Source organism: Ascaphus truei, chromosome 3 (assembly GCF_040206685.1).
Source record: "Ascaphus truei isolate aAscTru1 chromosome 3, aAscTru1.hap1, whole genome shotgun sequence".
Classification (NCBI taxonomy): domain Eukaryota; kingdom Metazoa; phylum Chordata; class Amphibia; order Anura; family Ascaphidae; genus Ascaphus; species Ascaphus truei.
In genome coordinates, this window is record NC_134485.1 from 288429693 (window position 1) to 288446983 (window position 17291).

General features: G+C 39.7%; 1 protein-coding gene across 7 annotated transcripts in view; it reads left to right on the top strand.

Moving 5' to 3' along the window:
- The window catches only part of TBC1D4 (TBC1 domain family member 4), a 219787-nt gene that overhangs the window by 139841 nt on the left and 62655 nt on the right, over positions 1-17291 (top strand). For 4 of the 7 annotated variants that reach the window (XM_075590993.1, XM_075590994.1, XM_075590998.1 and 1 more), the window contains exons 4-8: positions 4323-4427; positions 9104-9236; positions 12383-12474; positions 14147-14266; positions 15914-16033. In XM_075590993.1, coding sequence (XP_075447108.1) covers positions 4323-4427; positions 9104-9236; positions 12383-12474; positions 14147-14266; positions 15914-16033 — 570 coding nt within the window. The remainder of the gene's footprint in view (positions 1-4322; positions 4428-9103; positions 9237-12382; positions 12475-14146; positions 14267-15913; positions 16034-17291) is intronic. The other 3 variants (XM_075590996.1, XM_075590997.1, XM_075591000.1) reach the window with 1 other exon arrangement.

Sequence of the window (17291 nt, forward strand, 5' to 3'; positions counted from 1 at the left end):
TGGCCAGTTGTCAATAGTGCGTCCCTTCTACACAAAATGTATCCAATTGTCTACTTACAGTATAAAGGCTAATTGCCTTTAAAAAAAAAAAACAGTAAGTCAATTAAATGGAATGTAAAAAACATGAAATGACAATAAAAGGGAAATGTTGCAACCAGTGTAATAAAAATATAGAAAAACAAAAAGAACAATTCCTGTGCTCCTACCAATTCAGCTAAGATAAAATAATAATCTCATGAAAAAGGGTATTTTGTTAACCCCTTTGGCCAAAGCATTTGCAAGCCTGCATGCCACATCAAGGCATAACCGTATGCAAGTATCTACACTATGTATATGTCATAGTTGTCCCATGGACTGGTGAAAAAAGTGTGAAAGCCCTGAAGGAGTTAAATAAAGCATGAGTTTATGTGAGTAGTGCAATTAAAATCTGGCTAAAGCCAGTATCATAGTTACCTTTACTATAGAGGCAAACTGGGTGCACAAATTCCCTGGTGTGAATATAATAAAACTTACACATATTTCTCTCTGTCAGCCTTATACATTACCTACCATTTAATGGATGGTGATGTCCAGACTGACACTGGGGTGTATTATATCTGCACTAATAGGAAAATTGGTAGGGGCTCAGTAACTGCCATGTAAAGCAGATGAGCCAATAAACCTACCCCTATGACGTTTCAGAGATACTATATTTAAAATGCCCTCAGGGAGTATGCAGCAAGGAAAAGGATTTAAAGGATAATACAAATATAAGAATTCATCTAAAGTAGGATAAATGAACAAAAACGTCCACATATTAGTTGATTTAAGTGTGCATTCCATTTCTGAGAAACAAAACTGGTTGCATTCTCCTTTTATTATTTATAAAAAATGTTTTACCAGGAAATAATACATTGAGTTACCTCTTGTTTTCAAGTATGTCCTGGGTACAGAATGATGATAATACAGGGTTGCATTAGATGAACATTGGTAATACATTCAATTTACAGACCTTTCATGGACAGGTAGAGATAATATATGATTATGGGCGAATGCAACAGTTACAAAGTTAAAATTGTGTTACAAGAGGTAGGACAGACCAGCAATGTGTTGTGTTAGAAGACTTAACCCAACCCAGTAACGGAGCAGTGAACGGCAGCAAACTGCTGACATCCTTTGGGTGCCGCCAAAGGCTTTTTGCCTTTGGGGTGACGCAGATGTAGACAGAAGGGGTTCTGAATGACTTTAGCTGGGCTTTGAAATTTCTTTGTCCAGTCGTAAGCACTGCAGAGGGTGGGGTTGACAAAACACATAACAGATAGCAATCCCAGATGTTAACCCTTAGGCTGTAGCCAGGGTGGGAAGGCGCGCTAGCCGTGATGTCAGCCGCTGGGCGATTCCCGACCAGCTAGTTGCACACTCGGGGGAGCACGTGTCGGGGGTGGGGGGGGGGGGCGTGGCTATGATGTCACCGCTCACGTTACGCGCCAGCGAGCAGCCAAATCAAATTGATTTGTCTCACCAAGCAGCTGAGCGCAGTGTGCTCACGTACATGCGCCCGCACAGCTTGGACACAACAATTTACTTTAATTGTTGTGGTCACGCACTCGAGAGCGAGCAAGCACTCAGCCTTAGAACGCTGGCTCTGTGCAGAGGGGAGCAGTTCTTGGGAAACCCTTTCAGACATCCGCCTTCTTCATAGCAGATATGGGAATACTAAATTGGTATTGTATCTCCTTATTGTATTTCATCTCGCACGCAGAGTATAAACAGTATGCCTCATCAGTACTATTCACTTCTAATAGATGGTTTAGACCCCAGTTCATCAGTGTGCTCTCTGATATGTAGTATACACACATTTTCATTTAGGAATAGTGCGTTGGGAACATAGATTTTATATGTCTGATACAACTATGTCAATTACGTAATGTTTTTCCCTGGTGTTACCAGCATTCACCTTGATGTGGTCACTCAGAAATTAGTTTGTGAATATTGATGCAATAGTTTTATAAATCCAAGGCACAGCAAACGGTGAAGGTGACTGGTTAAGGCTCTTACATTGAATTAAAATCTTATTGTAAGTAGCTTTTAGGCCTCTATCTAGTAAAATCGAAATTAAATGCTTTATAGCAGAACATTTAAAGGTGTATGGCAAATTAATGCATTTGGTAAAGAAAGACTATGTGACTAATATTTCATTTATTGAGAAAGAAAGTAATAAGGATACATACTTAAAGCAGTGATATATATTATCTGTGAACTAGTTTGGACATTATGAGTGTGTAAAAGACAGTACCTGCTAGGTTGAAAGTGACCTAGGCCAGTCACATGTTTAACAGGTTAAACGTAGCTGATTAACACCTTGACAAAAATATTTTACATACTTATGTCCATTTTTCCTTAAACATAATTTTTCCTTGGTAAAGTAAGCTTTGGAGGATTTTTACAATCTTTGTCAGCCTACAAAACTAGAGGCAAATTTATGTTTTTGTTTTGTCCATTGTTTATATAGATACTGGGAAACAAAAGCACCCTATTTGACAGCACTCGCTGTATATGATGATGTAATGATGAATTACTTAAAATGTAATATTTTATTAATCTCAATTAAAATAAGTGTCAAAACATTGAAACCAAAAACCAACTGACATTGGTGACAAAACACAAAAAACAGACCACAATACGTGATACTAAAACTGTATACTAGGGTGATAAGGGAAATCTAACTAATCTGCTGTATAGCAGACCATAAACCCACAAGTATATAGGAGTTAACCCCCTAGTGCAGCAATGATAGGAGTTAAAAAGCCTGTATAGTTAGAACAGGTAACGTAGGGCTGATCATGCACATGTATATACTTCAATGAAATACCGGGTATATAGCAGTTGAATGTTTACACAAAAGATAGTAAAGACCTGATGGTATCAAAAAATGGTCTAATTAGTCTGAAGTTAGTAAACCCCAGTAAGGAACATTAGTATGCCTAAGAAAGCTAATAGCTCAGAGTATCAATATCAAAGATATGAATCGTAAATAGCAGGCACAAGAGCTCACAAAGTGTGATAACTGGCTCTGGGGCACGGATCTAGTCCGTATCCAGTTATAGCCCCCTAATATAATGTGCCATATAAGCACGCCAAATCTGAGGCAGCAGACAAATTGCAATGTGAAAACAAACAAACATGAAAGAGAGGGGGGGGGGGGAGAGGTTTTGACAAATGCAGCAGTTGTAATCAGCTGCTGTGACAGAGCAAACAGGGTGGAGTGATAATACACACGCAAGTGAAACACCCTAAATGCAGCAAGGTTATATCTATAAAGCCAACATCATGGCTGAGGAAACACAGTAGTGCTGCAGTTGGTACAAAGACATCAGTAGATCATACAATGCCTTAGTTAAGTTTGTTCTTTAATGATTAAAAATGCAGGGTACCTTAGCAGAATAAACTGGATGGAGTGGTGAATACACACACACTTGAAACACCCTTAGTGCAGCCGCGTTGTATCTACAGAGCCAGCGCCATGGCTAAGAAAGCACAGTAATGCTGCAGCTGACACAAAACTGCTAATAGAGCATATTATACCTGTATTAAGCATGTACTCAGCGAGAGAATGCTCAAGGTCCCCACTCACTGACAAAACCGACACTAGGGGGTTAACTCTATATACTTGTGAGTTTATTGTCTGCTATACAGCAGATTAGTTAGATTTCCCTTATCCCCCTAGTATACAGTTTTAGTATCACATATTGTTGTCTGTTTTTTGTGTTTTGTCACCAATGTCAGTTGGTTTTTGGTTTCAATGTTTTGTCACTTATTTTAATTGAGATTAATAAAATATTACATTTTAAATAATTCATCATTACATCATCATATACAGCGAGTGCTGTCAAATAGGGTGCTTTTGTTTCCCAGTATCTAGTTTGCTCTCTCCCCCCTATATTGCACCGTTGTACACTATGTCTTTGACCTTTTATATTGTAGGCAGATGCGAGGGTGTCTTTCCCTTTCCCATTTCCCCCAGTTTGTAACATTGTTTATATAGTACAGTAATTATAAAGCCACCATTAGTCAAACAGATAAACATAAGTAACTGATATTGCTAATTCAGTAGACCCGGAGGAACGAGTCATAACTCTCCAGGTGACCTCTCTGGGCTGCCTTTTCTTGAGCACATTAAAGTTTGGAACGTAAGGTGTGAATAAATATAAATAGTATTATATCACATAGTAGTGATGTATTACAGGTGATATATTATATTTACATTGTACATTACCCATCCTAGGTAGGGGTCTGAACAATTGTACTAATTGTTATTTTATTTTGATTTTTTTTTTAACCAGGGTATTAAACATATCGATCATTTTGGCATCATCTGCCGTGAATGTGTGGAGCCTGGGATAAATCAGTACATTTGCTATGTGTTTCAGTGTGCCACAGAAGCATTGGTAAGTAATATGTTTACATACTGTCGTTTATTATAGAGAATCATCTTAGGAACTAAAAAACAAGTTGAATGTTTTGGAGCAAGGTTCTACAAAGAAGGCATGTACAGCGTTAAAAGAACATTAGCAGGGGCGGCTTCCTGCAGCATGTGCAATTAGAGCATTTAGGTGATTCTCAGTAGTCATATGTGCTCTAATGTGGCTGAAATGCAAGTACCCCAGAGCTATATCTAAACATTTCTCATGTTTTATTAAAAAAAAAATAACAACTCTGCTGGCCTTTATCATAACAAGGTTATAAAAAATACAGCCCAGATTGCACCATTAAGAGTTTTACAGCCCTTTCGTACCAGTGGTTTTTACCGGCGTCTTCGCTTCTTTCATTAGACCATATCATATTATGCACAGGGACATTATGGAGAACCAGAGTGCTGTGGGCTGAATGTTAATTCGGAATAAAATGCAAGCCTTGTTTAAATTAACATTGATTCCTAATGAATACAGAACTAGTACATCTAAAAAGCAAGCTGAAGGGAACAAGCTCAATTATGACCTGTAAACAGTTTTCCAAAGCTATGTTTTCATGTCTACACTTGAGATTGCTCGACTGCATATATAATAAAATAATGCTGTTTCTTAAATGATCTAGTAAGTTCATCCTGCCATGGAGTTTGTTTAAAGGTCCAATTACCCCCCATACCCCCACATTTCTATTTTTTACCTTACTTAAACGGGGTTTGCCTTGAAGCTCCTCCATGGCCCCCAGCCGCCTGAGACCCCAGTTATCCTGCTAAAAAGAGATTTAAAGATCTACAATAAAGGGGGCTTAAAAGATCACAGGGCTATACTGTATCTAAAATAACATGTAAAATCAGTGCCTGTGCGGTATGCGATTTATGACTTAAGATGTTAAATGGTCCCTGAATGTTAGTGATGTGAGTATGTCTGTGAATGTATGTGTGTACAGTAAATATAAATTTATAAAGCGCCCACTGTGTATACAGCATTTTACAAAAGGTGTGTGGTGGAGCGGGAGTGTATACCAATGGTGTGGGTATGTGTAGATACTACTATTAAGGTGTGTACAGTAGATACTACTGTATGTGGTCTCTATTGGTATATAGGGATAGAATTACATTGTGTGTAAGAGACAGCTGTGTGTGCATTCATATAGGGCAGTATGTATAGACATTGGCTTTAGCACTCATGGGAAGAGAGATCTCTTCAGATATATATGTCAGTATATATTTTCTAAAGTGAAAACGTGGAAATATAAAAACATTATTAACATACTTGTAACACAATCGGTGATACATGGTGGGATGATATAAAAATATATACAATTGTGTAAAAGGGGAAAAAATAAATATAAATGTATCTAAAGCTACGGTAACTATCCATATTTTGCAGCCTAGGGATATGATCTCTCTAATTAGATCCACTTTTTTAGAGTCCAATATATAGTTTCCTTGGGCGCATGAAAAAGGGATAGAAAGAACAAACAAAACCAGCAAATCTAGTGTATTTGTTTTATTTTTTATTAACGCTGGCAATTGTAGATGGGAAGTATTGCTCTTATGGAATGCTAGTTGGATGCACTTCTTCTCCCCTGGGTGTTTGTAGAATAGTCTGGTAAATAGATCTCCTCTACAGGATGCACAAAAATAGATCAAATATAAATAGTTTACTACTATATAAAATGGAATCACACTCACAAATTGTACATGTGGTGTCACGCAAAGTCTTTAGTTGTACAGGTGGCACCACTTTTTTTTTTTTTTTAGTACAGTAGTTCAAAAAGAAATATCATTTCTGGTTGTAGCGGCAAAATGTAGCAGCGTCAACGCTGCACTTTTCCACCGGTGGAGTTTTCAGTTTGAACACTCCCACCAAACAACCTGAAATTGCGACGGATGTGCGCACGCCGCGTAGAAGCCACCCTGAACACGGCCTTACCCTGGCTAAGGATGAAGCAAGCTCGGCCCCAGATTCCTACATAAACCTTGCCTATAGCCCTGCTCCCTGCAGCATGGGGACCTCTGTCTCTGCACCAGGCACCTAGGACTCTCTGCCCCAGCACACTCAACCAAGGGTGTGTCAACCTTTTCCCCTCTCTGTCTCTGTGCAAAACATGCTGTAGCAATCTGTCACCCCACCGGTCCCATGACCTACTAGAACTCTCCAGGAAGGCAGGTGCCTGGAGATTGCAACAATACAGCTTAGCTAAGAGACAGCTCACATGCAGGGCCATGTGTAATGGATTTAACCCCATACTTTGTCAGAATGTTGCCGTAGTCTACATGCTAAAAAGGGCCTGATTTTAGCAAGGGGCTACATGTTCTTAGAATATTAGTACTTTAAACCTAAAAATGAAGATGGTCGGTCACATATCTGTTGAATAACATATGAACTAAATCATCTATACATACAACTAATAATTTAACATACTTATAACTTGCCACAAATTATTTGAAGTCGAAAATATGTTGTAAGGCTTAATCACTTGAATAATTAATAAAAACTTTAAAAACACTCACAGTGGTGTAGGTAAGCCTATTTTGCCCCATCTGAAGATAATGCATAGATCAGGTGCTTTAGTAAATTATGTTGAATACATCACTACGGTGTGTGTGTGTGTGTGTGTGTGTGTGTGTGTGTGTGTGTGTGTGTGTGTGTGTGTGTGTGTGTGTGTGTGTGTGTGTGTGTGTGTGTGTGTGTGTGTGTGTGACTGATGGCGCCAAGTGAAAAATTGTCTAAATTAAGACGGTGAAATAGTATAACTATTAAGAATAATATTAATGTAAGGCCCATATTGGTGCATGGTGTGTAATCTATCCACAGTTGCAAAGTGTCTGGAAACACTGTGTGTACTGTACCTAAGCCTTTTATTATATTGCCTGTGTTCTAAAAAATCTCGTACCTAATGTCCGAGTTGCACAGTACGTCCCATGTACTGTGGCCCATAGGCACAGAATAACAAATAGGTAACATAAGTACTGAGGCAATTAATTTTGCCCTTAACCTTAAATGTATCTCTATTGGCAAAGGAACTACATTTATTGTCTACCTCAAGATGTTTGCAGGTGATACACCTACTTCTGCCACACCTGTGATTCCTATAGGAGGATGTCAAAGGTGTGGAAGAAGAGGCTCCATGTGGTTTTATCCTACTAGGTGCTACCACACTCTTAGTTCTAGCCTTCTTATAAACAACCGGTGCTCTCTTGGGCAGATTGGAGCCCTAGAGAGGGTCACACAGAAGGATACCCCAATGTTTATTTAAAATATTCGGGATCTGATAAGCAGAATGATTCAATTTTGTAAGAAGTTTTGGCATAACTTGTTGTTGTCACTCTTCCCAGAAACCGTCAGGTCATGTGGTGAATAGGTACAGTATTCAATAAACCTTTCTAGTGCACTCACTCCTCACTTTAGACTGAGATAGCAGGGCCTCTCCATTCATGGTCTTTACCTTATTTAATTCATCCATGACAACTACTCTATCATACCCCTTGGCCTCAAACTTGTCTACCAAGACCATCGATTAATTCAAAGAATCATTCTCGGTCAATCAATTAATTTTGATACGGGAGAACATTATTTAATCACCTCGGATGGCGATTGCTTTGAGTATGAATGGAGCTGTTTGTGGCCACTGGCATGAAATGAGTGCTGGTCTGAATAAGACAATCTTTTGGCACGCAAAGCCTTTAGTTGAAGAGCTGGCACCAGTTGTTTTTTTGTAGTTCAAGACAAATATGAAGACTTTTTCATGTAACAGTGACGTCCAGATACATAATCATACAGTAGTTGATAGTTTTAATTGTGTGCGTTTCTGGCGCTAAAAGACATTATGCATAATAGTCATTAAAGATAAGTTAGTTATAAACATTAAAGGATTTTAAAATTATAATGTAAAAGGCATTACAACTTTGTTAGGATCTGGAATTCATTCTTAGGTGGACACATACAAAATTATTTAACTCTGAAATATGTGCACTTGAGATACAAATGTATGTTTTTAGAATCTTAGCACCTCTAACATCAAAACGAAGGTGGTCACATATCTGTTAAATAACATATCAGCTAAATAGTCTATACACACAAAAGTAATAATTTTACACATTTATAATCTCCCACAGATTCTTTGAAATAGAAAATAAGTTGTAAGGCTTAATCACCTGAATAATTAATAAAATGTTTAAAAACACTCACAGTGGTATTGGTAACCCTATTTTTGCTCCTTCTGAAGATCATGCATAGATCATTGTATTTAAGCTGTGCTTTAGTAAATTATGTTGAATAAATCCATACTGTAAGTTAGTTTTACCCGGTGTATGTGTATGTGTGTATATACATACATATGTATGTATGTATGTATGTATGTATCAATAGTCCATTAGATCAGAATAAACAATCAGGATTTATTTGCCTTGACAAAAGCCATAATTATACCCAAAGTGTGGAACGAATCAACTTGTTTATTTTCAAGTGATAGAGTGCTGCCCCATGCATATTTTTTTGCCGATACATGACCACTCTTGGTTATAACCTATGTTTATTGCAATTATGTTTGAATTGATTATTGAAATGTAGCATTTCATTTTTAAGGTATTTAGTTAGTTATACTTTTGCTTTGAAAGCTTTTGTAAAATGTGTTTCTTTTTGTTGTTGTTAAGGTGGATGAAGTAATGCTCACTCTGAAGCAAGCATTCAGCACTGCTGCAGCCCAACAGAATGCCAAGACTCAGGTCAAGCTATGTGAGGCATGTCCTATGCATGCATTACACAAACTCTGTGAAAGGATTGAAGGTATGACTTGTTTCTGCTGCAAGAAGTATCTCAAACAAATTCACAATACATAATGCACCATTTGTCTTCACCAGTAAAGCAAACGTGTCTGCCAGTACTCTGGGGAAATATGCAAGATAAAGCTATTAGAATCCACTGTCTTCAAATGTAGCCTTTCTCACATCTCTTGCCAGAAAATACTATGTATGTGATCTATATGTATATATATGTATGTAGTTTTATATATATTTATACATATTACACACATATTTTGTGTGTATGTGTGTGTGTATATATAGATATACGACACCATTGCAAAAATAAGAAAAATAACTTACAAAAAGGAGCATTTTATAAAACAAAAAGTGTATGTGTGTGTATATCTATATGTAGCCCCGAGGAAAATTTGCACTTTCTGGCCCCCCTCCGCGAGTGCCGTGCGGTAGCGGGTGCCGCCGGAGGCTGCGACGGACCCGCCGGCACTTCGCGAGGGTGGGGGCCAGTGCAGGGAGCAGCGCGATGCCCTGCAGTGCAGGCCGGTTGCCGGGGACGCGATCGGGCCGTCGTTAAGGCCGCGATCGCGTTGCCACCGGCCCGGCGGCTTGTGCAGAGGGCGCCGCCATTGAAGGGAGTCTCGCGCATGCGCAGTGCTCGCATAGGCGCAGGTAGGACCCCAGGGCTAGAGAGAGATCGCGCGAGGGCAGGGAAGAGTATAGTGAGGTTGCGGCGGCCATCAGTAGTTCGCGCATGCGCAAGGCAAGTGTGCACGCGGCCCCAATGCTTTAGCAGCCTCGTGGGAACTACAACTCCCAGGAGGCATAGGGAGATAGGCACCAGGTGCCTGATAGCGGCCAATAGGGCTGGAGGAAGCTCAGCCCGGGAATATAGATACATTTCCCGGGCTTTGCACGCGTCAGTCAGGCTGAGGAGGAGGAAGGAGAAGGAAGGGTACAGGGAGCGAGTGGCTCCTGCACCAGGTAAGGGTTTTCCTTAAGTCCCCAGGCAGGCCCCAATTCCCGGTAAGAGCAGGGGGTAACTGAAGAGGGACGGCCCTAGATAGGGAAGGTCACCCTTAGGTGTGTGAGGGTGCAGGTTTGGCAGTGCCACAGCGGGTAGTGCTGTGAGCACTGACAAATAGGCACAGGGTGTGCAGCGGATGCTGAGTGTGTGCAGTGTGTTTGCTGCGGGTTCCAGGTTGCTGTGTATGAGTGTTGCATGTTGACGCTGCGTGTACTGAGTGCAGTGTGTGTGCAGCGTGTGTTACTGTCTGCAGGCTGACGTGAGAGCTGTGTGTCGGCTGCAGGCGCTGTTAGTATCAGTGAGTTATTAGGTTACAGTTAGGGACTTGGGTAGTAGGGGAGGGGGGCAGGTTATTAACCCCGCAGGCCCTAGGAGTTACCCAAGCCACCATAGGTTGCGGTACAAGAGGGACCGGCCCTAGGTTAGGGTTGCTGTTCCCGGGAAACGGTTGGACCCACGTTGGGGTCCACAGAGACTGTGTTCCAGAGTGGGACCGCTCTAGCGGTCCGCACGTGCAGGAGTTCGGATCCACGTTGGGGTCCACGGAGAATGTCACCTGGATAGGATCAGACGGATGCATCGCACGTCTGACCCTTTGTGAAGATCGTTGCAGGCCCGAGCACCGGAGTGCTCGGCAGGTAACGCTGTATCATAAGTGCACCACCGGGCCCTTAACTAAATTAGTGACTGCGCAGTCACCCACGACCTCCGTAGGAGTACGGGACATTGGGTGTGGGGGATCACAGGACACTGGGTGGGAACACCAGACATTGGGCTGAGGTGATACGGATAGAGCATAAGGTTATGTCGTGTTATGGTTTGCTATGTCATCAGTAAAGTGTTAGTATTCTTTCTATCGTTATGTGTGTTATTGTATTTCTTACCCAGGGCTATCTTTCATAACGGGGATCCTGGGTAAGTGGAGGCGCTGCACCAGGTAAATGGTAAGGGTTTCCCCAGGCTCCCAGCTAGCGGAGGCTCAGATCTCCTGGAGCCACAGGTGTTATACAGCTACCAGTAGTCCCTTAAGAAAGGTGTTCGGATAAAAGGGACCGGTTAGACCACAAGGGGCCAATGTGAGATTGGGTGGGTCAGGCCGGTTCACAAAAAGGGCTACATACATATATATATATATAGATTATATATATAAATATATATATATATATATATATATATATATATATATATATTTATATATATAGATTATATATATGTGTATGTGTGTGTATATCTATATATCTATATATATATATATATATATATATATCTATATATATATAGATATATAGATATACACACACATACACTTTTTGTTTTATAAAATGCTACTTTTTGTAAGTTATTTTTCTTATTTTTGCAATGGTGTCGTTAGGAGTGCACTCATAAATAAACTCACTGACTGCATTTCCATCATTTAAAATCTTGAAGCAGAATCTGGCTGCTTCAAGTTCTGTATTCTCTAAGGAGACAGGATATATCATACCGTGTTTCATGTTTATTTTTAAAGTGTTATTTTCCCTTCACAACTGCTAGTCTGCTAGCATGAGAACCACAACTATTGGAGTGCATTGTTGTAAGTGGAAACACAAGCTTATGATCTCTGGGTTAAGTAACTAAACCAAATAAAAACAAAGCACTGCTCTGTACCCAAAACAATTTAAATGAAAATTACTCCTGTTGATATTTGGGATGAACAACTAAAAGAAATAGGAACATAGTACTGGTCTTTACCAAAATTGTTTTAAATTAAAAATATGTATGCAGAGAGGCAAGCTGGGATATAAATTATAGTAAAGAGTAGCAAAACGCGGTGCACTACTAGCGAAAAATAATGATAGCGAGGTGAACGCCAAGGATGATAAAAAGTACTATTTATTATGACATTAAAAAACTAAGACAAAAAGAGAGCCATTTCCACAAACAAACGCTTTATCAAGAATTGAAGGATATAGATGAAAATGTTCGTTCATTTTAAAATGTCAAATCATGGGAAACAACAGTGTTACACTTTCTAGGGAAATATTGGTATTTCAGAGATAAAGACTAGAAACGGTGCTTTTATCATTTTCTTGGATTATTGTTCCTAACATATGCTTATACTTTTAATAATATTTACATTTGCCTGTCTCGTTTGTTTTTTCTTTTAGGGCTTTACCCGCCACGGGCAAAGCTTGTAATACAGAAACAGCTCTCTATGTTGAGTGATAATGAGCAAGCAGATATTTTTGAACGCGTTCAGGTAACATTTTTGCGTGGCCCTATCTATTACTTTGTTAAAGGTACAGACGAGACCACGAGTATGCTAAAGCTTGCCTTAAACTAGCCCGGTTACATTCTGGGTATGTGCTGGGTGTAACCTGGCTAGTTTAAGGCAAGTTTAAGGCATTTCTGCATTGACTAATGACCCATAGGAATAACACAGCAGGGGTCCCTGGCAGTCCCATTCAGTTTGAATGGGACTGCCAGGGACCCCCCGCTGTTAATCTGATGGGCCATTAATCAATGCAGAAATGCTGGGTCTAGTTTAAGGCAAGTTTAAGGCATGTATCCATCATGTACCTGGGTCTTTTTGGCGATTGCCACTGGTTTGTGTTAGAATAACTGTGGGCACTACAGTACAGTCCGACTTGCCGATATATACTGGAGTTCCAATAAAGTGAGAACACCCAGTCGTGCAACTTTTTTTTTTTTGCATTTTAATAGAAATTGATTATTTAAAGTGATGTATGAGAATACATAATGTGTCTAAAGTGTGAATAGGGCCAGCTTCTCCCCCTCTGGAATTGTAACTTTGTAACCTCCTCTCCGTTCACTTTCTCTATTAGAGCTCAAATATAATTAGAATTGTAGCATTCATGTTGTAATCCAAAACGAAATGCATGTTATAATACAACTGGCAATTCCCTTTTAAGCAAGTTGTTTGTTTGCAGCAAGTCAACTGACAATTATATTAAGTTTTTTTTTGTGGAGATATTAACGTTTATTGGGTTATAGGAAGGATAGCATTTAACATTAAATAAGCTGTATACAGTATGTAACGTCATTACCGAGATCATGAACCCGTTAGACTTTAAAACTTACCAGGAAAGTAGTATTGTGCATTCACACTTAAATATCTTCTCATGTCTCACAGAGATATTAAATATCTTCTCATGTCTCACAGAGATACTAGCTCTATTTGTATAGAAAGTATGTGGTCATCACTGGAACTGATCTCCGTGCTCTGGCATGTTACTGTACTGTATGTGTTTAAGATGTCATGTTTTAGAGCTGTACTGTAGGAGCTGACAGATGAACTGCGAAGCAGTGATGTGATTAGCTTTGTTCTCGTTAGCTGGTTTTGATCTTACATTGTATTAACAGCAAACACGATTCTAACATGCTTGTGCCACACGCAAGAAAACCTTACTGATTTAAGCATTTTAGAGTAAAAATGAATCAAATAAGAGAAGAGATTATACGAGTGTCTGGTGAAAATTCAGTGTCCTTTTATGTTAATCAACTCACAATTAAGTACTTTTTATTTTTACAAATAATGCTAAAAATGTTTTACTAAGCGATGCTATTCCATACAACACCTGGCAACACAGCACACCTTATATCCCAGTCGAGTGAATAGACCATAAGGTGTTTTCTGGTGTCAGAAAGTGTCTTCTGGGATAGCACTGGTTAGTAAATATGGGCCCTAATGTTACTGGCCTGGTTTGTGTGCTTGTGACAAAGAAGTTTTCCTAATGTTTTTCTCCATATGCTCTAACTTGTTCAATGAAGCGTTTACAACATTTAAACGGCTGAATTATAATTTAGCAATAATAACATTATTGCAAAATTGATCATTAAAACAATCGATTTGGCCAGAAAATGTATATGCATGTATATGACAACCACGTTTTTGCATTTCACCATGACAGAAAATGAAGGCCACCAGTGACCAGGAAGAAAATGAGCTTGTAATCCTTCATCTGAGACAGCTGTGCGAGGCCAGGCAAAAGACTCATGTCCATATAGGAGAAGTACAGCCGGTAAAACAGGTTTATCTAAATAAGACACCATTTTTATGTTTTTTCCTGTTTGTTTTGCAGTCATAAAATCATTAGAAAATACCTAACTAGTTTGCCACTATATGTTTTCTATGCAAGGAGGCACCCCATAATTTAGTACAGCGGTGCGCAAAGTGGGGGGGCGGGAGATCTTGCTGGGGGGGCGCGGGCGGTTGCAGAGGCCCCGCGCTCTTCCCTGAGGCCTTTAAAATAAATGCCGGGGGATCGCGTGAGGCCTCTGCAACGCCATACTTACCTGGATTCTGCCGGCGTCACTCGTGTCCATGGCAATGCGACATCAAATGACGCCGTGGGGCCATGTGACGTCACACGTGTCAAATGACGCTGCGGGTCAAGGTAAGAGAGGCGGCGCGAGCACCAGCGGAGAAACGGCAAGGGGGCGCTGCTGCAAAAGTTTGCACTCCCCTGCAATAGTACTCACAAGTCTTATGTCTAAGAGGCTGAGAACATGATACATGTACTTTAGAGGTAACTTGATCAGTGTTTTTCAACCTGGGTTCCCCAGGCATCCCTAAAGGGTTCCCTGTAATTTTCAGGTCATTTTAAAATTGTACCAAATGAAGGGAATTCTTGTCCACAGGGGTAGGCTGGAAATGGGGCAATCTCCCCCTGAGCCGATCAGATGAAAACTATTTGGGCCGGTTGTAGGGAGGAGAGCAGAGCTGCATGAACACTTCAGCTTTCAGCTAGCAGATGGCGCTGCAGAGCCCTCTAAATCTGCTCCTCTCCAAACCTCTGGCTCCTTTCTACAGTGTTTGTAAACAGGGCAGATATTCAGCCGGTTCCCACCAATTGTGGAGAACCGTTTTTTTTAATTGTCTACTGGTTCTGAGAAACAATAAGAAGCTGCTGCATTGTAGTATTGCTGTAACCGCTGGGCATTGGAATAGTGGTGCAACTTTCCAATGCCCGACTGTGATGGACAGCACATTTACATGCCTGGACGGGCTCTCGGGTTATAGGAGGCGCCCATTATTTTAGTAATTTCCGCCAGCGTGTGTGCAGAGGCGCCGCAGTACAGACAGCGGGTGAAAAAAAAAAACCCTTTAACTGTGGCGGTACTCCTCAGTAGTCATCGGGGTTTGGAAGATTAGAAGAATGCTGCAGTGTACGACCTCTCTCCTGTGCCAGGCTGTACAAATGGACAAAAAAAAGTGACACCCTGTGAGTGTCCATTTGCATGTCATTACCCAGAATCCCTGGCTGCAGTGGAAGCATTATATGCTCAGCGATAATGGTGAGAAGCAGGGTTACAGACCTGTCTGAGACATGTAAATGTGCTTGCACGTGGTTTTTTTATTTGCTGTACATCTTTTTTGAAGAATGTCCAGTTCTGTTGCTTAAAAAAAAATGAACATCTGAGGAGGAATTTGTAGAAACTTGAAAGTTCAAGTGCAAAGCACATCTAAATACTAGCTTTGTTGTTGGTGTTGGTAGGAAATTTTTTTTTTTAATGAACTGGAGCGAGTAAATGACAGGTTGATATCATTGCTTTCTTTTGCTCATGGCACAAGTGAGTGCATGTTTTAATCTCACCATATTCTGTGTTGAGGATTAATAGATTCACGTTCAGGGCTTTAACCACTTAAAGCTAATCTTTTTATTGTTTCCCTGCAGACTCTGGCAAGCAGCACAATCCCGGAGAACACTGCTACCAGCGGCAGATTTAAACTTGACATTCTGAAGAACAAGGCCAAGAAATCCTTGACAAGCTCTCTGGAAAACATATTTTCAAGGGTAAGATTAACACATAGGCGCCAAGAGCTCTTTCTGTTATCACAGACAATGATAATATGTTGTTCAGTTTTATATTTGTTTGCTACATTTCAAACTGTTTCAAGCTGACAAGATAATGTACGTAATGAATTAAATAACATTATTTCATTTTTTGGGGGCTGTAGATTCAATAAATATACTTCATTAGTGTATCTCTTTCTAAATTTGCTTGGAAATGTCTACTTGGTTGTTTATACAAACATTTACACAATTCTTTAAAACCACTTGTGCAAACTTGTAAAAAACAAAACATTGAATTGTGTAAGAACTGATGTAATCAGTCAGATGATGAGAAGATGAGCTGCATGTATAATTACACTGTCAATCTGTATGGACAAGAAAAAAAATGCATTGTTCAGAAATGATATTTCTTTTCCAATGATTACTGGTTTGGTAATGTTTAACTTATTTCATTTTTTACTCCCGTAAAGAAGACAACAACCAGCTTGACATCTTGTTTGCAAAATGCTTGCAAACTTTACACCCTAACTGTATGATTTACTTACAAAATATATATTTCCAGCCTGTCCAGCACCCAAGGCTAATATATTTTTTACACACTTGAGTAATGTTTCTTTTTTAAGGGCTTATTCTATATCCAGCGTAGTTGTAATCGAGCCTTTTTTTAGACGATATTCCTCATTAATTTCAATGGGTAATTTCGTCCGAAAAAGGTTGATTTCGTATATAGGGTAATCCTTTTAGTGTCAATCCATGGCAGAGTGTCCTACCAATTTGATTTATTCTGCACAGTACAGGCAGTCCTCGTTTTACAACGCTTCGCTTTACAACGAATGGCTTGTCCAACGCTATGCAATGCATACCTATATTCATTTTTACAACGCTAAAACGGCTTATCCAACGCTCTTACAACGCTTTGCAAAGTTGTTTATGTGTATATAATATATATATCATATAATATTATATTATATTATACTATATAATATATTATATTATTAAATTACATGATATATTATATATATAATACACTATATACACTATATAATGTATGTGTGTGCTGCATATCTTATTGCCTGAGTAAAATATTTTGTGTATTTTAGCATTAAAAATGCCTTCAGGAACGGAACCGTTCATTTAAACAGTGTTCCTATGGGAAAACGTGTTTCGCTTTAAGACGTTTCGCTATCCAACACCATTTTGAGTAACGCATTGTGTTGGATAACCGAGGACTGCCTGTACACCATCTTTGAATTGAAGA